The sequence below is a fragment of the Urocampus carinirostris genome, chromosome 13 (genome assembly GCF_059441175.1).
Source record: "Urocampus carinirostris isolate Australia breed hairy pipefish chromosome 13, RoL_Ucar_1.0, whole genome shotgun sequence".
NCBI lineage: Eukaryota > Metazoa > Chordata > Actinopteri > Syngnathiformes > Syngnathidae > Urocampus > Urocampus carinirostris.
Genome location: NC_142361.1, coordinates 9978287 through 10004485, shown reverse-complemented (window position 1 = coordinate 10004485; position 26199 = coordinate 9978287). Strand labels below are relative to the sequence as shown.

The 26199-nt window shown below is 39.6% G+C and overlaps 1 protein-coding gene and 1 pseudogene across 1 annotated transcript in view; one reads left to right on the top strand and one right to left on the bottom strand.

Annotated features, from left to right (window-relative positions):
* neurl1ab (neuralized E3 ubiquitin protein ligase 1Ab) overlaps positions 1 to 19304 on the top strand; it is a 41182-nt gene extending 21878 nt beyond the window's left edge. The window contains exons 4-7 of the mRNA XM_088351637.1: positions 3746 to 4396; positions 12018 to 12233; positions 15065 to 15184; positions 17950 to 19304. Coding sequence (XP_088207763.1) covers positions 3746 to 4396; positions 12018 to 12233; positions 15065 to 15184; positions 17950 to 18170 — 1208 coding nt within the window. The 3' untranslated portion in view covers positions 18171 to 19304. The remainder of the gene's footprint in view (positions 1 to 3745; positions 4397 to 12017; positions 12234 to 15064; positions 15185 to 17949) is intronic.
* A 3501-nt stretch (positions 19305 to 22805) lies between these two features.
* Positions 22806 to 22895, bottom strand: LOC148353700 (U2 spliceosomal RNA; annotated as a pseudogene).
* Positions 22896 to 26199: the final 3304 nt, after the last annotated feature.

Below are 26199 nucleotides of genomic sequence, written 5' to 3'. Positions count from 1 at the left end.
GTATTTTCAACTTGTAGTCAAAGTAAGCAAGTCAATGCAGCCTTTCTTTTGTTTTGTTCTTCACGATTCACGCATCAATTACCCACCTGGGTTGTAAGGGGCACCGATACCTGTGGTGTGTCTTGGGTAATTACAGCCTGGTAGCACCCATTCCTCTCAAGGCAGTTTAAGGGTAAGGGTTTGCGCCCCACATGAAACTAATAATACTGATTTCTGTGCTTATCAGTCGCAGGAGAAACTTCCCGATCTGACTCGGATACAGCACTTTTATCACCTGGTCGCTGTTGTTTTTGGGTATAAAGCGTCATCCTGCTCTTCAGTGATGAGCCGGACCTCGGCATTGTCAGGCAGCTGTTTTTAGGTTTTGTTAACCCACGCTGATGTTTTTACCCACAAGTGTAGCTCTGCAGAATGTTCATGTTGGTGACCTGCTCTAAGTTACTATTGGGCTCATTTTGCAATAGGGCTAATTTAAGCAGCGTCAGTTTGAGAAATTTGTTCAATGAGCACGCCAGCGTGCCTCTGCCCTCGCTTTTGAGTGACGCTCCCTCACATTTGCTGCTTTGATGTGCTTGCACTTAGATCAGAGGAACGTTGACCGGCGAAGACAGAGTGCCGGGGCGTTTGTGTCCAACCAACAGTTGTAAAAAAGCAGATACAAAAGAAGGAACGCACTAAGCTAGCCGGCCAGTTATGTTTGTTATGTAAACATCAAAACTATCAAAGAAATGATTACACAACATCTAAAGGCTAATCATAAACACCTTTATTCAAGCATAGGATCTTTTTTTGTCCTTTTCACTTTTGGGGCTTTGCATTTTCAAATGATAATGATCTTATTAATTATTATTCAAAACAAAAGTTTTTTAATTTGTAAAATATTTACATTTATATGAGTAATGGAGAAGTTAAAGTTTTAAAACTCAAATTCACGAGTTTATCTAGTTTAACTAAATGTTCAATTTTGATAGCACTATTGGTTGTATATAACTAACACAATTTATTATTTATGATCTAATTTGATTTACGTTCACGGATCCTTTAACCACAAGGATTGTAGGGGCACCACTTCCCGTGGTGTGTCTTTGGCAAGTACAGCCTGGCGGTGCCCATTCCTCTGCAGGCTGTTTTTTGGGGGGGGATAGGGGTTTGCACACCCGCATAAAACAGGTTATCCAGTAGCAAGAAAAAAATCCTGATCTGACTCCTGATACAGTACCTTCATTATCTGGCTGCCACCGTTCTTCGGTGCAATGCGCAGAGATGAGCCGGGCAGCCACATGTGACACTACTAATACTAGATATTAAGTTGATTTATTTAAATTGAAAATTAAGTCTTTTTTTTCATTATTGAACTAATACTATACTTTGATTGTACTTTTATTAGGAAATATAACATTATTGTTTAAAAAATAGTAGCTTTAACAATAAATACAATAATAAAAATAAGTACTTCAACAATTTTTTTTTTAATTTTAATGAAACCATTTGGAAGGGTTTCCAAACATTGAAAATCATGTTTGTAACTGTACTAATCCCTTTATTTATTAATTTATTTCTGTTTCCATTTTTATGTCGGTAAAGGTTCTTGTTATTACAACACATCAAGCATGCTGTTACTGTAAGTGTCCAGCAGATGGCACTAAAGCACCATAAATAACCAAGGAACAATCAACAATGTCAACACAAAAATGAGCATGGCTTGATTCTTTTTTCTTGGATTTTCGTAGTTTTCATAGAAAATGCATATTCTGTAATTCGCCATAAACTGCCGTTGTAGTTTCGTAGTACTCAATAGCACTGGTATTAAATATTTTGTATAAAATTCACAAGTTTTTGTCTAATATCAATTTCATGTTTTTTTACCTACAATGACAGCATACACTTGGAGAAAAAAGCATCTGTAGTGTTCAGGTTGTGGAAATAGAATTAAATCTGCTGCCTGTCAGAAAACCTCCTCCAGCATAGAGGAGCCTTAAGACTAAATCCACAGAGGAAACAGAGTGGGAGGCTTGTTCACAAATTTCTTTTCTCATGCGTGTTACATAAAACTGTTGTGCATCTCTTTTTATGCTGTTGGGTTGTTACGTAGCCGATGACCCGCGGTTAAAGAATGAATGCCTTGCTTCAAACTGCACTCTGTTGCATCCTTTCATATTGGTACATTCAAATTGTTGTCTTAAAGTACCTAGCTTGAGATTTCTTGGATGTCCAAACGAGGGCTGCAACCAACCACTGCTTTGACGGGTTTACGACTATTAAAACTTTTATAGCTCTCTAAAACCTTTTACAGTAGATTAATTAGAATTTCGACACAAATAACATGTCTAATCTTCCACTTGAGCCAAAAAAGAACAGCGGAGGAAATGAGAGTAGGCTTACCAGCAACTCTTATAAATGTGCAGAAAACTTAAATAGCTGCTTGATTTCTTTACAATATACAAATACTAATTTCAATACAGGGCAGCACGGCGGCGCAGTGGTTAGCGCGTGTGCGGCACAGTTCTGAGGTCATGAGATCAAACCTCCTGTGCGGAGTTTGCATGTTCTCCCCGTGCTTGCGTGGGTTTCCTCCGGGCACTCCGATTTCCTCCCACATTCCAAAAACATGCATGTCAGGTTAATTGGCTGGTCCAAATTGTCCCTAGGTGTGAATGAGCGAGCGAATTGTCTGTCCCTGTGTGTCCTGCGACTGGCTGGCAACCAGTTCAGGGTGTCCCCTGCCCACTGCCCGAAGACTGCTGGGATGGGCTCCGGCACCTCCGCGACCCAACTGAGGATAAGCGGTGCAGATAATGGATGGATGGATGGATGGATAATGTCAATACAACCAGCATGTTCAAATTTGACTTAACGAAAAGTGCAATGAAATATCAGCAGAGCTCACCAATTGAAAAGTGTGGAGACTCCTGTTTTAGAGCCTGTTTGACAAACTACTGTTACGGTAACAGCCAATCACTCAGCCCTTCATTTATGTGTGCTTTTCAGGCTCACTCAATCACAAACACAAACGTTTGATTGACGTTGTTATGATAAGAGCTAAGGTAACTTCACTCTTCACGCTATCTTTTAAGCACACACACTTTTCTACAACGGACTATGTAAAATCTCAATATCATTAGCAGTCTTGATTCACAGGCATGTTGGGACTCAGAAGTTGTCAGAGCTGCTGCAGTTTACGCTCTATTCTTCCTGCTTTAGTGGCTCCGCCCCTGGTCGATAATCCAATTAGAAGAGGCGAGGCCCGGCTGGATATGAGACGAATTAATTGGCCCGTCGAATAAATACAAATGCTGCTACAGATATCCGTCAAATTAGATACTATCACACGGTAATCGGTTGATCTTAAATATAAACATGGAAAATGAGTAATCAATGAAAATCTACTTAACATTTTTGTAAGGGTGAACAAAGACGAGGCACGCAGATACTATTGTGTGTGAGAGATTACAGTACTGCATCAACCTGTGACACATCGGCTAGAAGTTTTCCACAAAATCTACCAAAATTTCACTCAGAACACTTGTATGGTAATTATCTGAAGAGTTAAGAAGACAATATGTGTTCCTCTGAAGACGTCACAGATCAGGATGACAAAGAAAAGACATCCTGTCTTCAATTTGCATTATCTCGGAAAATAATATATGGAAATGCCAATGAAATATTTGTTGATATTATGAAAAATCATGTACTATTTCCCCACATTTTCCATGTTTAAGGCAAATGTGTCCATGTGTCCCTGCAGAAAGTGAGACGATACCGGATGTGCCATTAAAAGTGGGTTACAGCCACTCCCTAATGACAAAGAATCGTAATTGCCAACCCACCCTGGACATGTGGGACTTGTACGAAGACGGGCCGGACGAAGACGACAGTGAAGAGCTCGAGTGCCCCAACTCCTTGAACCTACAACTGAGCGGCGAGCTTCCTGAGCACCTGGACAACGAGCTGCGGGTTCACAACGTGCACGGCGAGCACATGCGCCTTAGCGACCCTCACACAGCAGTGACGGTCAATCACAAGGGACGGGACAAGACACTTGTCTTCACCAGCAGGCCACTGAAGCCGAGGGAGAGCGCCATCATTTTGCTGCAGACAAGCGGGCAGGCTAAGCTATCCTACGGCGTCACAGCCTGTGACCCGGCCAGGCTGAGGCCTCAGGATCTGCCTGCTGACCTGATGTGGCTGCTGGATCGCAGGGAGTTCTGGGCGGTGAACACCTTGTCGGTGCCGCTTCAGGACGAGGACCTATTGAGCTTCAGGCTCGACGGGGACGGAGAGATAAAAGTGAGCCGCAACGGCCTCAGCCTGGGGGTACAGCTCTGCGTGGACAATTCAAGACCGCTGTGGATGTTCTTCGCGCCTGACATGAATGTCAGACAGCTCCGGATTTTTGGTAAGGTTGCTTTATCTTCTATCCTTTCCTTTTCCTTTTAAAGCTTATCCTCGTGGGCTAGGCGATACTTTGAATTTCGTTATCCATCGAATTCAAGTAAATACAAGTCGATGCCGATCTAAAATTAATCAATTATTTTTGCTTAAAAATGTCAGTATCAATGAATAATTGACCCCCAGCTTGAGTTAATTTACAACTATAATAAACATAGCACAAATACTTAAGGCACTAAAAATATTTTTTACTAAATAACTACAATGCAAACTTTAACAGTATTTAAATATAGATATTTCTTTCACAACTCTCAGAACTAAAGTCAAGAGAGTCAAAACAAAAAAGCATGTCTTTAAAATACAAGTATAGTAACATCAACATGAAAAATTGATAAGTTAATAGTTGGGTAGAAACTCAAAATAAGGAGACAAGAGATGAATGAATTTTAAACTTGCAAGGAAAACAAAAGAGGACACAAACCTCTATTAATAACTTGTTCTAAAAGCTATCTCGGAGTCTTTTTATCAAATCTCTTTGGTTGCAAAAACATATCTGCCCTAAAAGGTGTCGAAATCGAAGAAACAACCGGGGAATGATAGTCAAAACAATGAACTAGCTTTGTCCTGTGCAGGCGTCAAATATCGAAATCCGAATGAACTTATCTGAAATATTATTCATGACAATGCACTGCATTTGGACAATTGAGTCAGAATTTGCAAATAGTGTAAACAATACAAAGTAAATAAACTTGAACTTTAAAAACTATAATAGTTCTCCTAAAAAATCTAATTTAAACACAAGTCAATGTAACCAAAATACAGATGTGGAATAACAACATCAGCAGGACAACTGAAATACCTTCCATTTCACAATGTTTTAAAAATAAAGTGTAAACACAATTGGATCCAATTTGAAAAGTTATCATGTATGTATAATCTTAGGACCCATTAACAATAGTATTAGTTTAATTGGGAGGATAACATTGATCCCGGTACTTGTCCAATATAGATAATATTGATATTTGGATAGATCCGCCTACTCTTATATGGTAGGTTTGCCAAGTGCAGGAAGATTTGGGGAGGATCTTTGAAGAGGACTAAACTTTATTACTAAATAAAACATGGCAAGCACAAATAGTGGAATAAAGAAATCCTAACTGAATAAGCGGCCAATGTAACTTGATTCTATATGTAAAATGGTGCTATTTGAGTGTAGCGGTAGCATTTTCCCTTGCCATGCGGGAGACCAGGTGCGATTCCCGGCCAATACAACAAATTACTAGGAAAAATCTTATTAAGTAAAAGTGAATCCCCAAAATGATCTCTTAGGAACTGTGTATTTGGTCAACTGCTACAGTTTTTGGCCTTAAATTACGCACACATTTCCTTAAATAATGTTGAAATCCGCTGCAAAATGGTGTTTTTTTTCTTCTACCATAATAATTATTTGTCTCTTATGAAGTAATTCCTGTCAGGATTGTGCTCCCCCGCTGCTATTAGCATTATTTATCAGGAGGGGCTTGGCCGGCAATAGCTCCTCATGTCGCCCACCATATGCATTATTAAACGTAATTGCACGGCAGTCGGAGACTGTAGGAGTCCACCCCCCAAGCGTCCCCCGACAAACGTCCCCCGGCGGGACGTCTCTGCTTCTACCGAGCTAGATCCGCCTCCCCACCGCGCTTCAGGGATCATCCGTTGAGACGTTTTCAAAAGCTGTGGGAAGGCGTCCGCTCACCCACACAGCGGGGGGCCGGAGACAGCCAGTTGCCGTGGAAACATTTCGCCGAGGACCCGCGGGACGGCTGTGTCTTGGTTGGGTGTCGCGGATTCCGTCAAACGTAACAGATGGGATGCCGGTTTGTGAGACCGTTTGAGAAGTAAATCATGCTTTCTTTCACAGACTGTATTTCAGCATACTCTCCTGCATGTACAAATACTGCTATACTCCCACATTTATACTACAATACTCTCATACACACTACTATAATTTCTCACACATTCACACATTACTATATGCTCATACACACTCTACTATGTCACACACATACTACTAAACTCTCACATACTGTATACTACTATACCCCCTCAAACATACTATTATACTGTGAGTAACTCCAGTTTGACGTCGAACTGTACAATATATATACACACATATCAGTATATATCGCCATTGTTACCAAAAGTACCCTAGGTAAAAAGGTGAGGTGATTATTATACCATTACACTAGGTGTTATATTTTAATGGTGTGTGAGAAAGAATAGTAGTGTATGAGAACTAATAGTAGCGTGTAAATGAAAAAAATGAGAATTATTTACTATGTGTAAGTATTCTGTGCATGAAAGTGAAATAGTGTGTGAGAGAGTATATTATGGTCTGTATAAGAGAGTATGTAGTGTTTGGTATTACCTTCGTAACTTGAAACATTCCTAAGGAGAAACGCATTTTGTGTTTTAATGCGCTAATCCTTTCCAAACCCCAAGAAATTACAGTATGATATTACTTTCATCAGAACATGAAACAAATACATGTTAAAATTGGATTACCGCACAATAAACATAAAACAAGAGGCAGATAATGTAAAAAAAAACAAAGAATAAAAGATAGTGAAAATATTCAGTCACCCTTGTGCCTCGGGTTTATTGAAAAACTGATCCAAAGACGTCTACTTTTGCCGGCTTTTAACAATCCGTCGGGAATGCGCAAGGTAGACGTAATGGCCCGACTCGTCAACTCTTTTTCCAGGTAATTCCGTTCCACAAATTCTGCGACTTCATGCATTTTTCCTAAAATGTCTTTCATTTGAGCTGATTGAGTGATGGCTGCGTATTGCCGGAAAACCCTCCACTTCCTCTTCTGTGAACCTTTAACTTGTGTTCAAGCTGTGTTCAAGCTATAGCTAGTTTGTAAATGTAGGGCAGCTAGTGAAAATCTTCACTAGGCGGTGCGCATTCACTGTCTATTGTTCAGGGAGCAGCCAATAGCAACACATAGTGCACTGTATTTTTGACTTCGTAACTTGAGGCAATCTTCGTAAATAGAGGCCTTATTTTCCTTTTCAGGTACTTTGTAACCTGTAATTTTTGTATGTAGAGAAATTTGTAAGTCGAGGTATCACTCTATAGTTGTCTTTGTGTTAGTATGATGTCTCATGTGCAAGCAAGTATGATTTACTTCTCAAACGGCCTCTCATACACCGGCGCTCCCACAGGCTCCTTCCCGTTGAAAAAGTCCAAAACCTTAAAGTTTTTTTTGTGGAACGGGAAATCGTTTTTTGTTCTAAAGTTTACAGGAATCATTATGGTGTCTGTTTTTTATTTTTATTGTCGGACACACCATATTTTTCAGACCATAAGGCACACCTAAAAATCACAATTTAGCCTAAAATTTGAATGTCTACCTCATGATCCGATGCACCTTATAATCTGGTTCACTTTATATATGGATGAAGTCAGAAATGCACACCGGTGAATTACCATATTTGTGCAATTATTGATCAGTCAAAAAATATTGATGACCACAATAGCATAACAATAGTAGTAACGGGGATCAAACACGGATATTGAACGGGGAGAGGGCAAACTCCTAACCACCAGGCCACAGGGGGTCATAAATGGCATACAAAAATGCGTTAGGTCTAATCTCATTAGCACACTTTTTTTAGTGACGGTACCAGATATAGATGTTAAAAAACAGAGAAAACAGTCTAGGCTTAAAATATACTTCTATTCTATAGCAAATGAATAACCTATGTTTTATGTTTACAATATCTTTGTATTATTTGTTATTACAACATCCGTTGCAACCTGGTCATCCTGGAAGGGGGATTACCTCATGTGCGGTCCCTTGTCAAGGTTTCTTCCTTTTCCTCATGTTGAGGTTTTTGAGTTTTTCCTTGCCCTCATGTAGGGTTTAGATCAGGGGATGTGTCATAATAGTCTGTAATTTTCAATAATCTGCGTTCTGTGCAGCCCTTGGTGATTAAGGGCTATACAAATAAACATGACTTGACTGGACTTAACACCTCTATTCTGTATTTGATGGTAAATTAGACATTAGATAAATAAATTGTGAAATGATTTCATAGTTGACATTGTCAATAAATTATTTTAATCATGGCTGCACATATTTAATATTTTTCATTGGCGATGCTTAGTCTGAGCTTATATATAGTGAAACAAAATTTTACATGGTTTCAAAATAAAAAATTGGGGCTGTGAATTAATAGGGGTATGCAAATTAATACGTAACTAAGATTTGTCATGCTACCAGATACGAATGCTGTGTAGAAATTTCTGTTAAGCATTGTATTAAGCATTGTATGTGACCAACAATGATTAAAATCAATTATGTAAACTATGAACACACTACCAACATAAAATTTACAATGTATTTATTGAATATCCTTTAAAGTCCATTCCGTGAACACTGCATCTCTGGTTAAGAGGGCACAGCAGCGCCTGTACTTCCTGCGGAGGATGAGGAGAGCCCACCTGCCCCCACCATCCCTCATCACATTCTACAGGGGCACCATAGAGAGTATCCTGACCAGCTGTATCTCTGTGTGGTGTGGAGGCTGCAGCGCTACCGACTGGGGTAGTGTGAGGAGGGTAACGAGGACAGCGGAGAAAATAATCGGGACTACACTTCCCTCCATTCAGGACATTGGCCAGAAGCGCTGCTTATCCCATGCTAAGAACATTACCGGGGACCCCTCTCACCCCCATCATGGACTATTCACTCTGCTAGCCTCTGGGAAGAGGTACTGCAGTGTGCGGTGCAGGACCACCAGGCTCCGCAATAGTCTAGTCCCCCTGGCCATTAGACTGTTAAATGGTCAATCTAACATATAGTTAACTTAAATCTAAACGGCTGCTAATTTGACTTTTGCACTAGTGGCAGTTTTTTTTATAGCTTGCCACTCCTTGCACATTTGATCTCTGCACTATTGTTACTTACAGTGTTATTACTTACAGTGTTATTGTTTACAATATAATGGTACTGTGTACCTGACTTGTTAACCTGACTGCCCATCTTGCACATCTGGTTAGCGTCTCTTCTTGCACTATCGGCACTATGGTAAATAACACAATACAGCTTTATTTATATCTGTACACTGAAGGACACTGAGGGAAACTGTGGGAGTCAGATCCATCGACATTTCGTTCTGTATACACGTGTACTAGAATGACAATAAAGTAGATCTGAATCTGAATCTGAATCTGAATCTTCAGATACACCAAAGAGATGCTTCCCGCTTTTAGCTTTTTTCCGTTCTTTTTAAACATCTTTTAGGACGACTCTGTTTTCTCCATTCTCTGACATTTGTCTCTGGTACTCGATAGTAAGATAAAACCTAATGCCTTTTCAAACGTCATTTATATCACTGGATGTCTAGTTGTTAGGGTTTGTGGCTCCCACTGCCGTGGAAACATTTCGCCGAGGACCCGCGGGAAGGCTGTGTCTTGGTTGGGTGTCGCGGATTCCGTCAAACGTAACAGATGGGATGCCGGTTTGTGAGACCGTTTGAGAAGTAAATCATCGGCAGTAGCTCAGGAGGTAGAGCGCTCGTCTTGGGATCAAGGGATCCCAGTTCGAATCCCGGCTCGTCCGTGTTACATTTCGAAGTGTCCTTGGGTAAGACACTGAACCCCTGATACCCCCAATAAGCAGGTTAGCGCCTTACATGGCTGCAAGGCCGCTATTGGGAAATGTGGAGCACATTGTAAAGCGTTTTGGGAAGTCATTGACTTGAAAAGCGCTATATAAATGCAGATCATTCATTCATTCATTCACTGCTGCGACCAAGGTTTGAATCACGTTGCAACCTATGTTTTGGGTTTGTGGTCAGTAAAATGTTTTCGACTGATCAAACTTTGCTCACATACCCATGTAAAACCTTGTTTACAACAAACTTGGAGTTATCTTTAGTTAAATTTTTTTTAAAAAGTATGCTGAACATGAATAAATACATTTACATGCAAGTGTTTTGATTTAGTGCCATCAGATATATTTTAGTGCCAAGTCATGACAGAGTCATAATTGAATTAGGCCGTGCGTCATTTCTTACTTTAATTGTATACTGGAAAAAAACATTCCTAACTCACTGGCAGAAATTGTTCTCATCTTAAAGGCGAGGCGTGTCTCCGAGGTGTCCTTAAAATAGATGTTAAATACTTTCTCTTTCTCTTTAACTCTCTTATGTGTTACCTATGCCCAACTGAGTTCAAAGAGCCCATGAGGTAGGAGGAATAGAGGTCAGTGGGAGTGCTGGGGAGTGATTTTATGCTGTTTTATAGATTTCTTGTATTTGTATTTCTTGTATTTGTTAGTGTGGAATGAAATTACTACCTACATACAGTACAAACGCCGACCCAAACCACAAGAAAGATTAACAAAATAAAAATAAGAGTTTATTTGAACGCCTCTAAGAAATGCACGTACTTACAAACGCATTATGAGTGAGCTGACAGAGGCTGCAATGATGACACATTCAAGTAGATGGCGGGTAAGATAGTTCGAAAGTCTGTATTTATTATTGCTGATTATTGTTACATATATAACAAAATAAGAAAAATATTTATACATTTAAATTTCTATTTCAGTAAAAATAATATTTCACCATCCTGGCTGACATTTTGGATCATGTTCTTTAACAAACAAGCAAAATTGTCCTTTAATCAAGCAAAATTAGCTAACTGCTTATTTTAAATAAACGCTGTGCAATATTTGACTAATATATTTCGCTGTATTGTGAAAAAAGAGTGCTACAAACCACAAGGAAAAATACAAGCTACGGAGACTCTAAGTCTAGGTTCACACTGCAGAGTTTACTTCTCAATCCCAATTTTTGGGCGATTTTTTTATTTTTTGTGTGAGATGGTTCACATTACTGACTAAATGCGACTTGATCTACCTGTGTGAATGCCACAACTGTCACGCATGCGCAGGAGAGGACACGTGACATCACACGCAATGCACTCATGTTTGTGGAAGTAGTCATGGATGTTAACAGTGAAGGGTTGTCCCCCAAAATATTCAATTAAATCCAAAACCTGTCTTTCCCCAATGAATATTGATTGTTTGGTGGGATTTGAATGTAAATTACATCTTGTGAATTCACGATGCAATGTTGCTCGTTCCATGAGTTACAAAATATTATTATTATTATTATTATTATTATTATTATTATTATTTCTCCGCTTCCTCCTGCCTGGTTAAAAGAAGAATAATGATGCCTGCCGCATATGATTATGACATGCAGGTCGCAAGAATGCGCCTTAACAGTTCAGAAAGCAGTCACCTTTCAAAAGATCAGATACGTATCGGATTTAGGACCACATATGAAAGTAGCCTGGGTCTATTGTGAAAAAAGCGGATATGTGCCCATCAAACGGACTTTAACATATCTGATACAGATCCCTTCCGTGCAAAATATTCAGATTTCCTTCAGTGTGAACCGAGCCTTATTTTCACCATTTTCATGCTACACTAACAAATATAACTTTTAAAAAAATCACTCTTCAGCACTCTCAACCCCGAATTGAATTTTTTTCTTTAACTGTGAAAGATGAACCATAAAGTTTTTTGTGCTGTATTTTGATCTTTCCACTATTTATGTATTCAGGTTCGGATGTCGGTGGCTCGCCAGGGTCACCAGTGTCCATCCCTTCTCCTCCGAGGTCGCCTTTGTCAACGAACAACGCGCCATTGATCTTCGCACCCACAACCGACACACCTGAAACCAGCATTCCTGCAAGCAACACGCCCGCAACCAAGACACCCGCAGTATCCAACGTCACGTCCAACAGACTCCTCGGCCTCAGTCAGCCTTCCTCTGCAGGTTCGTCTACACCAGGGGTATCAAAGACAAAAGGAAGGGGGCCTGAATCAAAAAAACCCGAACGCGCTCAAACCTGACAGATTAACTTGATTTGATAACCGAGCCCGAAATAAACCCGAAGCTTTAATTTTCCGCCAGTTTAAACACGAAGCTTCTTCGGCCGTGCGTACTTCAGGGCCCCTGATTTGGAGTCCCTCAAATCAGGTGTTCACTGCTAGTGCAGCGGCAAAATAAACGTTTTGGCACTGACGTTCGTATTCTGCCGTCGTGCAGCGAAGGAAAGTGTAACTAAACGAAATGGCACCGAAACGAAGATCACATTCTGCAGATTACAAGCTGCAAATAGTGAAATATTTGGCCTAAAAGCAGATAGTTTGTAAAGCTTGAAATCTATTGGCAAGAAGCGGAAATTACGTCTAACGTTCGAGGGTGAAAGGAGGAAGCGGAGCGTCTTTAACCCCAACACTGAGGATGAATATTTTTTCGGATTTAGTGATTTGGAGTTAAACTGATAGTTTGGTGAGCAATTTCCTCATCAAAATAGTTACATAAGTAAAAGTCAGTGCATTCTGTGCAGATCCTCGACAAAAGGGGGGTAACTCGTCCGGCCGGACTTAATGATTGACATTTCAAGCCCAAATTTCGGGCCAGGTTCGGGTTGGGTTTGGGCGCAAGATCTTACCTCTAGTCCAGGCTAAAAACTGCTAATAATTCAAGAAAGACAAAACTAAAGAACTGGTGCGTTGTTTAAATTGTTCTTGAAAAAGTTAAAAGCAGTTTAGTGGGTAGGTTTATATGCTGTATTCTAAACAAGATGTGTTTGATAAAAATAACGTGTTATAATATTTCATGTTATAGCCTGTATTTGCAATTTTATAAAAAAATAAAAACGAAATTGAACGGAAGCTAGAATTGTTTTTTAACATTTTCTACACATGATGTGCTTTAAAAGGACATTGTATATCATGTAGCGCCCGCTAGTGGCAAAGAAAAATCTTCATTCATGAAAAAATAAACAATACTGATTTGGATAATAAGTGCTCACCGAGGAGTAGCTGACATGATGGTGCACCATCTTGCTGCTATGGGTATTCTCAAAAACCTGAATAAACTCGGAAAAGCTGGTCAAAAAAATGGAAAGAAAAATGTTGCGGTTTGTTTACATTCAGTCCCGGTAGTTTGTATTCTTCCTTGTGATTTGTAGCTCTCTATTTTGAGTACACAGTATTATCTTGTGGTAAATATAACCCCATGTCCCTTTAAAGCAGTTTTAGTGGGTCAGCCTATATGTATGTATGTATATATATATATATATATATATATAGTAATATAATATAATAAGGTTATGTTATATAAAAAAAGGTATTTGCAGTTTAAATATTTATAAATTGAACTTGAGGTGGGGCACTTTAAGATATTATTCATTTTAAAAAGTGTGCATAGACGACAAAAATGTTCGAGAATCACAGCCAACTACACTTGCACAGATAAGCCCCTATTCCACTACACGGCTCTGGCCTGCCTGGCGCGGCCTCTCCCTTGGTACCTTTTCCATTATAGGTCGTTGCTGCGTCTTGTCATCATTTCAGCATCATATATGGCGCGAATCTTCAGCTCAATTCTTCGGCCCGAACCACACTCACACTCAGACAAGCAACAACCGGATGAACGGGCAGCGTAGCTGTTAGTTAGGAGACCATGGGGCTGAATTTCGTGCGGTAGCCATAATTTCAAAGTACAGACGCTGCCCTACTTACGAACGAGATATGTTCTAGACGATCGCTCGTAAATTGAATTTGTTCACAAGTTTCTTCAGTGCCATATTTTGTATGTTTAAGGTTTGTATAAGTAACCTGTATTATTTTGTACTAAAAAATAAAATTTCCATAAAATAAAATGCTCTATAAAGATAAATAAAGTTAAGTTCAACTTACTCTTTGAAGATGAGCTTCAACAGTTAGGCGCCTTCCTCCTCCACGGTAAACAGTGGGCGAGAAAAAGCGATCCAACCATTTTCTCAACGGCATCAAGATTCCATATTGCACTTTCATTTCAAATAAAAAGGTTCGCCTCTTCTTTACACTTTACATCAACCATATTGAATGGATGCACGAGATATTAAACAATAAATATGTTAAAGTTCTTAGCGCGCTGGAGATTCAGTACAGTATGCTTACACACAAACTAGGAAGAGGAAGAGAATTTCTTCGTAGGGGTGGAGGCTGGGTGAGCTTTCACAGCGCCACACACCAGTGGCAGAAAGAAGCACTACATTAATGTCCTCTACTTGGAAAAGGGTGCACACAATACAAAATCAGCAATGTCCGGATAATGTTTGTATCTACCGTTTTTCGTAATTTGAATGGTCGTAAGTAGGGGAGGGTCAGCAGTGTTCGTTGGGCAAAAATACAAACATGCAACGCTTTTTTGAAAATGGCGGGGAGGACCAACTGAACCTTCTTTTCTCTAATACCGTCTTAGAACAATCATTGGTCAGCAGTGCCCCAATGTATCGCACCAATCAGAAGTCGGCACGTGACGTTTTAAGTCGCAGGTTTAGGGTATAGAAATTTAACAGTGAGGGTCCCTAAGGCTCCTAGGGTTCAAGAACTGGTACTTTTTCATAATGAAAAACCAAAATGGCCAGAATGGTGGAAAGGGGGCAATAGTCTCCAGTTTTCCATGTGTTACAGGGTCAAACATTAAGCAAACTAATAACAAGCAATGATGTGATATTATCTCATGTTGGAAGCACATATAAGAGAAGTTGAGGCTAAATGTAGATATCCAAAGCTAATTCTGAGATTGACTTTGTCTGGTGTTCATTTCAGGCTCAACTCAAGCTACAAACAAACTTGTCCATTCGCTCCTGAGATCTTGCACAAACAGGAGGTCCGGCGTCATTTTGCCCCTCCAAACACAAGACCAGCCAGTCATGTCCCCCCAGAAAGGTTTGTCACCTTATGCCTTTTGTTTTTATGACTCGGGAAACCTCTTCAGGGTTTGTACGGCTTCTTGAAATTCTTTGAATTTCTTGAATTTTCAGGGATTCAAAAGTACTTACATTTTAGTTGAAATGGTTTGAACTACCTGAAATTTTTGCCATGTTTCACATGCCTGCTTAAAAATGACACCGGCACTGCTCTTTAGTGGCTTCGCTTTGCCATTGCATTCCCTCCCTTGTGATTAACGGCAACTGGCATTCGTTTTTCGGTTTCTGGAGTGCATTTCAGCTGTCTTCAGGCAGTGGGTAGGGGACACCCTGAACTGGTTGCCAGCCAGCAGGGCAAATCTATATGTTTGGACATATACGTTAATCAAAGATTTAATGTACTGTGCATTACATGTTTTTATACAGCACGTTGAGTTGCAATTCATTGTCTGAAAGTGCAACAAACAATTATTATTATTACTTTTAAATGTCCCCAAAAATTAAAGTATGTACAAATAAATACATTAAAATTAAATTGAAATAAATAAAAAATAAATACATCCAAAATGAAATAACAATTCAAATGTAATAATTCTGTCAGAACCAGAACAGGAGGAGGACCCAGAAGCGCAACTTTTACTTTTCATTTCAAAAAAATAAAATACTGTAAACTACCTATAAAAATATTAAACATTGAAAATGATCATACTAAATCAGTCATAATGAATTGCCATCTGCCATATATTTTGCTATTTTTCCTATTTTAGGTGAACATTACATATGGTGTTTTTTTTATTATTTATTATTACTATTGTTATTATAATATCCTTATTGTCCATCCATCTATTCCCTGCACCGGTTATCCTCACTAGGGTCACGGGGTTTCTGGAGTGCATTCCAGCTATCTTCAGGCAGTGGGCAGGGGACACCCTGAACTGGTTGCCAGCCAGCCAGCAGGGCAAATCCTTATTGTTATTATTATAAATACATTTTTGCAAATAATTTTGCTCATTTTGGAAATATTTTATAATGGTAAAACAGTTTTAATAAGCCAAATCTGCCATATATGGAATTTAGCTAATTTTTTGGTAGTTATTAGTAGTTGTTATAGTAGTATTGTGATTATCTTAGTAAAGTACCGTATTTTCCGCACTATAAGGCGCACCGTGTTATAAGGCGCTATAAGTGCATGCTGGTTTAAGATCAGGTAATTGTGCAATTTTGTAATTGTAATCCTGTGCAGTCCTTCGAGACATTTTTGTGATTAAGGGCTTTATAAATAAATGTGACTTAACTTGACTTGGCTACAGTAGAGGATGTAGTTACGTTATGCAACCATTAGATGGTGGCGCGCTAAAGGGAATGTCAACAAAACAGTCAGATAGGTCAGTCAAACTTTATTAATAGATAACAAGCTTTCCACAATCGTCATTCACTCCCAAAATGAATAAACAGCTGTTTTATTATTTTTTCTGAGGTAAAGCATTTTCGTGACACATCTTTAACATCTTTGAACAACAGCAAGGCATAACATTTTACTTTTCCTCCATTTAGTCAACACGCAAAAAAACGTCTGATACTGTTATGGTAAATTAAACGTTAGTGCAATCGCAATATAGTGACACTCGTAATGTGCAAAAACAACAAGTGCAAAACAATAACAATAAAGCAATAACTGTAAAATGTAAAACGTAAACACACACCAAGTAGGACCACCTCTGAATTCTTTAATGTTAAGTTTCCGTGCCAGCGCTGTTGCCTTCATTCGAATAGTTATTGTACTGACACTTCTACTTGCTGCTCTTTGTTCAACAACCCACTGTTCAAGTGTGTCCTCTAACTGTGGCCATCTCGCTTTATTGCCACGGACACTTTGTTTAGTCTTCCTTACTCGGCCATCGATTCATTAATTATGAACTCTTTCGCTGTTGCTCGATTTCCGTGTTCTACTGCGTGACTGATCGCTTTGAGTTTAAACTCTGCGTTATAAGCGTGTCTCTTAATAGGAGCCATTTCAGGGTCTTTATACAAACGCACAAATAAAAGAGAATCGTTGTTTAATATTTCCCAGTATGCACAGCGCACTTCTTCTTCTACGCGAAAAATGGAGTCGGTGGCTGCTTCTCTTATTTGCGAGCCCTTGTAATTCAATATTGATCCATATATAAGGCGCACCGGATTATAAGCCGCATAGTCAGCTTTTTAAAAAAAATCAGATTTTATGTGCACCTTATAGTGTGGAAAATACGGTAACTCACCTAATTATAAACCTTATTTGTAATTAAGAAACTAATACTTAAAATAAATATCTGCTAAAATCAGACAACTTTGCTCATTTTAAATACTTTTTTTTCTTATTTTGTTGAAACAGATTGAAGATACAGTAGCAAATGAAGTAAAATATTTACAGTTTTCCGTCAATGGCGCAATAAGTTTTCTCTGACAGAAAACCAGTTCTGTTGTATTTATTTTACCTGCCACCTGTTACATCAAGTGTTTCTTTTTTCAGAAGCTTGCAAAAGTCTTATGTTGCTTTTAATTTCCATTTTTTTTTATTAAAACGGTCCCCTGAATTTGTTAACGTCACCTATGAGATGTTGTGTGCATCAGAATAAAGCGGAAGTACGTTCAAGTCACCTAGTTATTTTTTTTTTTCTGCTTCGCTCTTGGATTTGCGATTTCATTCAACTAAATGGTCAGGGTTATTGTTCAACTGAAATGGTAAAAATACAGAAAAGTTGTTTATTTTATTTTTTTCTTTGCTATCTTCTCGTTCAAATATAGAGCAAACACCACCGCCGACCCCCTTGAGCCCTCCTATGTCGGCGCAAGTCTCTAACGAGTGCGCCATCTGCTGCGACGCCACAGCCGACACGGCGCTTTACGACTGCGGGCATCTGTGCCTGTGCTACGAATGCGCCGTCAAAGTCCAGGAGAACCAGGCGGCCTGCCCCATCTGCAGGAAACCCATACGAGACATCATCAAAACCTACCGCAGTTCGTAGAGTGCTGCCATCATTTTTTTTTGCAGACCGGATATTCAAGATCAACTCAGGTTTTCTTCGAGGCGTAGAGACTCTGTTTTTGGGGGACCTTTTGCTCAATGGCGTATTTTTCTTATTCCTAATTACCAATGCTTTTTAGGTCACTATTGTCGTAAGAATCAATACACTGCACCATGTGCAACATCGGGAGCAGTTGACAATCAGTATTTATCTAATATCATGACATAAACGTAAGCAATTTGATGGAATGCACGGTATTATAATCATCAAAGTTGTGTGGTAATGATCTCCAATGTCCGACCAATCAGAGAATAGAAACATGCCGATGTCTCTCAGGCCTTTTGAGGAGGAATTTCAACTCAGATAGATGAAATAAGCAGCCCTGTTGCTATTATTGTTGAGGTAACACTGTAACAAACAGATGGTGGAATTTGATTGGACATAAAAGCTGGTATTCTGTGGAAATGTCCTACCCTGTCGAGACGCCCTACCATATAGGCTGATCTAGCAGTAATTTTGTTATCTTTTTAATCAAGGAAAACCAGAAACACTAAAACCCTTTTACTGTAAACAAAACTTTTACCGATGATACAAAACGAGGGTTGGCATGTATACAGACACGGCGTGATTACCGTAGTCAACAAACACCATGCGCTAAAAAGCAACGACAGACCAACACACTTGGCTCAAAAGCTACCTCAGAAAACACTATTTTTGAAGCAGTAGGGCAAATAGGACTAAAAGCAAAACGAAAATCGCAAGTACTCATTGCTTTCAACTGATCGTGTCATCTCTTTTAAAGGCAAATATTATAAATAAGATGAAAACTCGCACATACCCTGGGAATTAGCTATCAGTATTGTGCGCATGCGCACTAAATTTTGGTAGGACGTCTCGATGGGTAGGAAGGGATTTCGGACCACCGGCAATTTTGCAGAGTTGAACGAGTAAGTAGCATAAACAAATTGTGCCAGTCCATAGATAAGCATCGAAAGACCACTCAATGCGGTCTAGGATTATTTGGATGTCATGCTTTTGTACTTGTTTTTCTTGTAAATATTTGTTTTTATCTTATCAAAAATTAATATAATAACCCTGACATACTTTATTGTAATTAAACTCCTTTTTCACGTATATTGTCACTTTATTTCAAAATGTATTCTTTTCTTAACTACAATAAATGCCCAGACAATAAATGCTGCCAGAATGAGCAGCGAAAAGTCTGGGGGAAAAAAATGTGTTGACAGGTACTTGCGAACTGCCTGGCAAAGAATGTCATCTCCAAATTTTTAGCTCTGTTTTTCAGTACTGTATTATGCTTTATCATTCAGCCTACATTAAGAACCTATTCTACATTTTTTAAACACGGAGAACAAGGGATCTCATGTTTGGCATTAAATGTGGTAACTGATTTATTTTGCCAGTCGATTGAATGCAGTTTTACACCTAAACCAACTTATCACATTATACAAACAACACTGCCATTAAGTGGCCAGCGAGAGCATTTGGTTTGCAATTATTTAAAAGAAAAATCTTAACTTTTGGTAGAAATGACCAAAAGACTCGCTTTTTTTTTACACACAGTAATCCCTCGATTATCGCAGTTAATGGGGGACTGAAGCCCCCACGAAAAGTGATAATCTGCTACGTAGCGCGTTGCACCTTCATAAAAGCCTCTAAGGGTCAAACTTACATAAAGATGACACCATTTCCCACTGAGAGTATTTGACTGTTACAAAATACCAACTATGGATCTACAAACAAAACCACATGGCACAGAATTGCAGTTGAATGAATGATTTTTATTGTCATTCTAAAAAAAGAAAACTAAATTGGATGGATTTTATTTTCAGTGCAAGAAAGCGATTTAGTGAGCTGCTTTCTAGCTGACCTGGTATGTTCTGCATGATTTTTGAGGTTTCTCTGGTCCAATACAGGTGATTCCAATCACCAGTATCGTTAACGAGCACTTGCTAGCTTGCTAACGAGGTTATAATTTGTATCACCTGAGTAAAAGAAGAGCAAACTTCAAAATCTGGCAGGACGTATGGCCCTCCAGGACCGGAGTGCCCAGGTCTGAGTCCTAGACCCAGGTCCCCACAATGATTTAAAATACAACCTTCTCCAGTTTCACACGAGTTGTAGGTCCAGGTCATCCATTTTATGGGTAATGGATCTGGCGTTGGTGGGATTCAGGCTCGGCTGGGGCAGCTTAACAGAATGGTTAGCCTAGCCATAGCAGTAGGCCTTACCTGCAGCCTTGCTTTGTCTTCTCTCCCGAGGCCGCCTTAATCCACGGAACAACCGCTGGTCATCGCCATTTCTTTGCGCTCTTCTGACTTTGGTCAGAAGTGCGAATTAATTTATTTTTAATTCAACGAGCCGCTAAAAGTTTGTTTTTGGTGAACACATTGACTTGTACGCCCGCTTACCCCGGCTGCTGGGATATGTGCTGTCAGTCAATCGCAGTTGTACACACAATCACCACCCAACTCACAAAGACCTCTCTAACCTGCCCTATGATAGCATATACTATCTGCTGTCTGCTGCAGAAGACAATGTATGTTGACAGCGATGAGAATAAAACATTTCAATTGAAATTCCACGAAGCAGTAAGCCAGCAAAGTCCGAAGTCGCCAGGGGTTTCTGTATTCAAAAATGTATGGCAGTCCGCAAGAAATCATCCAGCGAGCCGGATCTGGCTTGCTGGTCGTATGTTTGAAATGTCTTGTATAAATGGCTCGCTGTTTGCTTTGAGGAGGATGCTATTGTGCCTGCAAGTGGAGGAGGGTCACCTTCCCGACGTTTGGAAGCAGCCACTAAGGCACACAACGATTCTCTAATTGGGTAATGGGGGAAAAACAACATGAAAACAACACCGTCTGGATTTTGCTAAGTAGCCATTAAAGAATGACAAGTGGACTTTTTCCCTGATACTTGGGACAAGGATAAGAGAACCTACGATGATATTGTCACTTGGAAAGCGGCCAATGACAAGATTGGATTCCTTTAAGAAAACATTTGAGCATCCAGGAACTAGAGTGCGCTAACTTCCAAGTTTGGTTTTCGGTCACAACATTTTGAGTGCCATTGTCAATCCAAGTCTATGGACTCTAAATTTGAATTTTGGTAATGGGGACGAAAAGCCGGACTTTACTCAAAAGGACACTGCATAGTTTTTTCACTCTTGGTGTCGTGCAACCAAAAAACGAGTGCTACAAAGCACAAGATAGAATGAATACTACGGAGACTGAATATGAGCAGACCACGCTTTTTTTCATTTTTTTGCCCAGCCTTTTACATGTTTTTGGGAGTTAGGTTTAGCAGTAATGGGGCGGACAATCATGTCAAACTTGGTGAGCCTCATTTTATGGAGAATAAAAACAAAACTAGCCATATTTGCACACAAAACCAACTACAAGGTAACAAAGTACAAATAGTCATTCAGCGACCATTTCCGTACAGTTAGCATATACGTACAACGTGACTTAAATGCGTGAGGTTTGGAGTAAACAGTGATCAGTCAGACAGAGACTGTTTACCTTTCAGACCTGGGTTATGTAGAGCAGGACCTGCCTTTTTTTTATTATTATTAGCCACAGCACAAAGGGACTTAAAACAAGCCGTTCAGCATTCTCATGCTGTGATGCAACACTAGTGTGCCAAAGTGGCTGAACAGAATATCTCACACGGAGTTTTATGTACAGAACCCTAAATGAAGACCTATCATTGAACCTGACATTTTAATGACTTAGAATGGTGACGGGATTTGGGAATTTTTAGGTACGGTTGTAACACTCCTAGAGGACAGTTGTAACAGTGTGTTTTATTATTTCAAATAAGCTTAAAATAGGCAAATATTTGACAACTCTTTATTCAATATAAATATATGACAAGAAGAATAGAACAATACGAAAAATTGCATGTGCCGTAGGTATCCTTTTGTATGGACAGCATAGCTTGTCAAAGTCTGGCAAGCAGTTGTGGCAAATGTATAAGCCAGTGCAGCCTTAGTGGGCAAATTGCTTGCAATCAAAAAACTGTAGACACTTTTATTTTCTTCCTTCCCTTCCCTATTCTTTTAGGCTTTTTTCCCTCTCTGTTTTTGTTGCTTTTATTTTCTTCCTTCCCTTCCCTATTCTTTTTGTCTTTTTTTTCCTCTCTGTTTTTGTTGCCCTTGTATTTGTCCATACAGACTATACAGAAGTTGTAACTTTGAGAAGTTTTGCAATTGTCCCTGTACCTACCAGCCATCATTAAGCTAACATTTTTCTATGTGGTTGTTAGCTAGCATAAAAAACACATAGGTTTGAATGTGGACATGAGCGTTTTGTGCCAGAAACTTGTCAATCTTGAGCATATTTGGCATGAAACAAAAACACTGAGAAAGTTTGAAATATTAACTGAAAATGTGTTTTGACCATAAAATTGAGACCTTGTCACATGGCCTTCAAACTTTTTGTGTGTAAGGTGATTTTGTAAGGTTTATTGTTCTATATTCTTTATCAATTATCCATTATCCGTTATCGGTCAAATCATAATACGCTACAGAGCCAAGGGGCCGAGACACTTGCTCTAAGCCAAGAGGCCGAGTCAAGGTCCTAGCCACAGAGCCATGCAGTGATCAGTGCGAATGCACCGTTCCCGGAGGTACTGCAATACTGGGCCGATGCGTGGAGTGGATAGAGCAAGCTCTTATTCCATCTCCGGATTGCAAAAATCAAACATTATTCGAAATGAAGAGTCCTGACCAACACATGCCGACACATCCAGAACCACAGTCAAAATGGAAAGTTCAGTATTCTATATCAGTGTCAAGCCTTTTATTGTTACAACTGTCCCTGTGTTACGACTGCATACCTGTCAACCTGTACGTTTTTGCCGTACAAAGTACTTTTATCATGCATTTTAAGACGTGTACGACGTACAAGAAAATCTGTACGGAAAACGCAATTTTGTCAATTATGGGTACCATCCGGTAAACACCGACTATCACGAAACAGCAAATCAATCAAGTCTAACGAGTTTGCCGTTTTTTTCCGTTGCAAACGAAGCGAGTGGTTTGATGCTACTGTGCGCATGCGTCTACCGCCTGGGGATTTCCCATCATGCATCATTCTGGAAAAAAAAAAGGTGTAAGATTATTTTGTATTTTGTAAGGGAAAATACAACAGTTTGTACGGGCATGGAGCCATGGAAGTTGACAGGTATGCAACTGTATCCAGTCTCCCCTAGGCTTTTTTTTACACACCAAATCAAATTTCATTTCTGCATCATTATAAGAAAAAGAGAACATGGACTAGGAGGGGAAATGTTCTGAGAGAAATGTCAAAATTTACGAATTCCCCTCACTCTTTGGAGTCCTTAATGGCTTGTGAATATTTGCAATCTTTTCTTGACATAACAATTACTGTGGTCAAATACACGTCATCTTAGTATTGATATAGGAAACTGCTGTTTGTGAAAGCTTTTGAATCTTTCGCCTCTCTAAAATTGAAGTGTCTGAAGTTGTAAGCGCAAACTGTTCCAGGAGTCATGCATGGAAAGCTGTGCAGTCGCCGTTTCGCTGTGACGCCTTTTTGTTTAAGGATGCTGAGCTTTGCTGCTCTCCAGTGGACGCAAAGAGAAATAAGAAAACTCCAAAAATGGTGTTAAAAATGAGTACGGTACAAGGTTTTTGTTTCTGTGTTAAGTGGGATGAGTGGGTGTTTGCAACCCTTAACCACTAGGGTCGTAGAGGCACTATTTCCTGTGGTGTGTATTGGCCGTGTACAGCCTGGTGACGCCCATCCTTCTCCAGGTCAATATGTGTTTCCACCCCGTCTCAAACCGGGGAAATTTCGTCTGTGTTTTATTTTAATGAAATGATAAACTGCAAATATTCTATGGATTTACAAAATGAATCTCATTTATTTAAAAATGTATTCATTGAATTGAGTAAATTGCATGATTTGCATAAAAGGTATTAACCCTAATCTTTGACACACAACAGAAAAGGTATACAATAAATATGGCAAGTCCTCGTTGGGAATGGATTTTTTAAATTTAAAAAACCATAACGCTGAATCTGTGCGTCACGGCGGATGAGTGGTTCGTGCATCCATGCACAGTTCTGTGGTCATGGGATCAAACCTCACAGTGTGGAGTTTGCATGTTCTCCCCGTGCTTGCGTGGGTTTCCTCCGGGCACTCCGGTGAATGGTTGTCTGTCTTTGTGTGCCCTTTGACTGGCTGGCAAGCAGTTCAGGGTATCTCCTACCCAATGCCTGAAAACAGCTGGGTTGGGCTCCAGCAGCCCTGCGACCCTACTAAGGATAAACGGTGCAGATAATGGATAGATAATGGATCACCCTGAATCTGAATACCAATATTGTGTGTGTGTCACTCATCAAGTCCTAGTCTTTTCTCAGCTGTACCGTTCCAACAGAGGGTTTTTTTTTAATTTTTTTTAAATAAAAGTCTGCCATTTCCAAATGTCTGACACAAAATGTCCCCTATGACTCTTCCATCAATTAAGTTTTTTTTCTAGTTTCAAAGGCAGCAATAAAGATAATGACAGAAAATAATAGTATTGTCGAAAGTGTCGTAAAAGTAATTATTTCTACGAGTTAATGCATTTCAATGTAATTAAAGCCACAGAATGAATATTTGAGGACTAGACAGCACGGTTTTGTCTAATGTGAACCAAAACCAGTGCCAACTGAACAGCAAAGCAGCAAGATGCCGGACAAACATGGCAGTGAAGTCTACAATGGAAATCAAAATTAGAGAACAACTTATACAAACATTTTGTAATTTTGAAACACTACAATCTTCACTGCACAACAGTTTTAGGACATTTGGTGTGTGGGTGTATACCATGGTACTACAATACTTTTTCACAAAATGATTGAAGGGATTTCATAAGACGAATATAGTTTTCAGAAAACGCACTGATAAAAATTAGAGGACAACAATGACTTTGACATGGGAAAAAAACAACCTGAAGAATTACTAAAGTAAGAAGTATACAGGCCTCTACTCTGAATGACTTTGGCACACCTGGAGGCACAGAATAGTCTCTCACATTGCCCTGGTGTAATTTGGGTCCATTCATCTTCCTGCCTCCTCCACAGTTCAGTGATTGCAGTTGAGTTTCTTGACCATAACTTTGTCACCAAGGATTTTCCCGAGGTTCTCTATTGGGTTGAGATCAGGACTCTGGGCAGGTCATGCCATTCAATCAATCTTTTCAGCTTCGTTACCCATTTTTCTGTGTGACATGGAGCATTGTCCTTCATGATGACTGCAGCCTGATTGGGCGATGAATCCAAGTAAGAAACCATGTGCTGTCTAAAAAGGTTCTGATACACATTTGCATCCCCTCAACCGTGTAGCTGTACCAGAGGCCCAACTCTATCTGCAGAAAACGTGCCCCAAACCATGACACTTTCTCCTCTACTTTTCACTGACTTTTTATACACTTTGGGTTTAATCTTTCCCCAAAGTGTCGCCTAACAATGTTTCCAACCAGACTAAAATTATTTAAAATTGCTTCCATCACTAAAGTGAACTCCGGACCAGTTCTTCTCTGTCCACCCAACATGCTCCTCGGCAAAGGTCAGTCTAGCTTTTTGATTATTTTTTTCTACCAATGACTGGTTTGGTCACTGCAGTGTGAACCTTCAGTCTAAATTCTTTTAAACAGTGCAACACTGTATGGTGAGACATATATTTACAATGTTCAGCATTAAACTGGCGAGCAATTCCAGCTGCTGTTTGGAAACAACTACACATTGACATAATCTGCAATGACCAGTCCGCTCATGCAATTGTCCTCTGTGAACGACCAGCCTTCTTGGGTGACTTTAATGGGTTTGTAGTTTTTTAAGGATTTACTATTCTTGAAATCACAGATTTGGAACAAGCAACATAGCTATTCCTCATAGATTCATCCCTTTCGTTTTCATCTGGACAAGCTGTTGTCTGAGGCTTTCAACCACTTTAAAGCGGCCCACCATCTTGCAAAGTCAGTGAAACTGGCAGTTAGA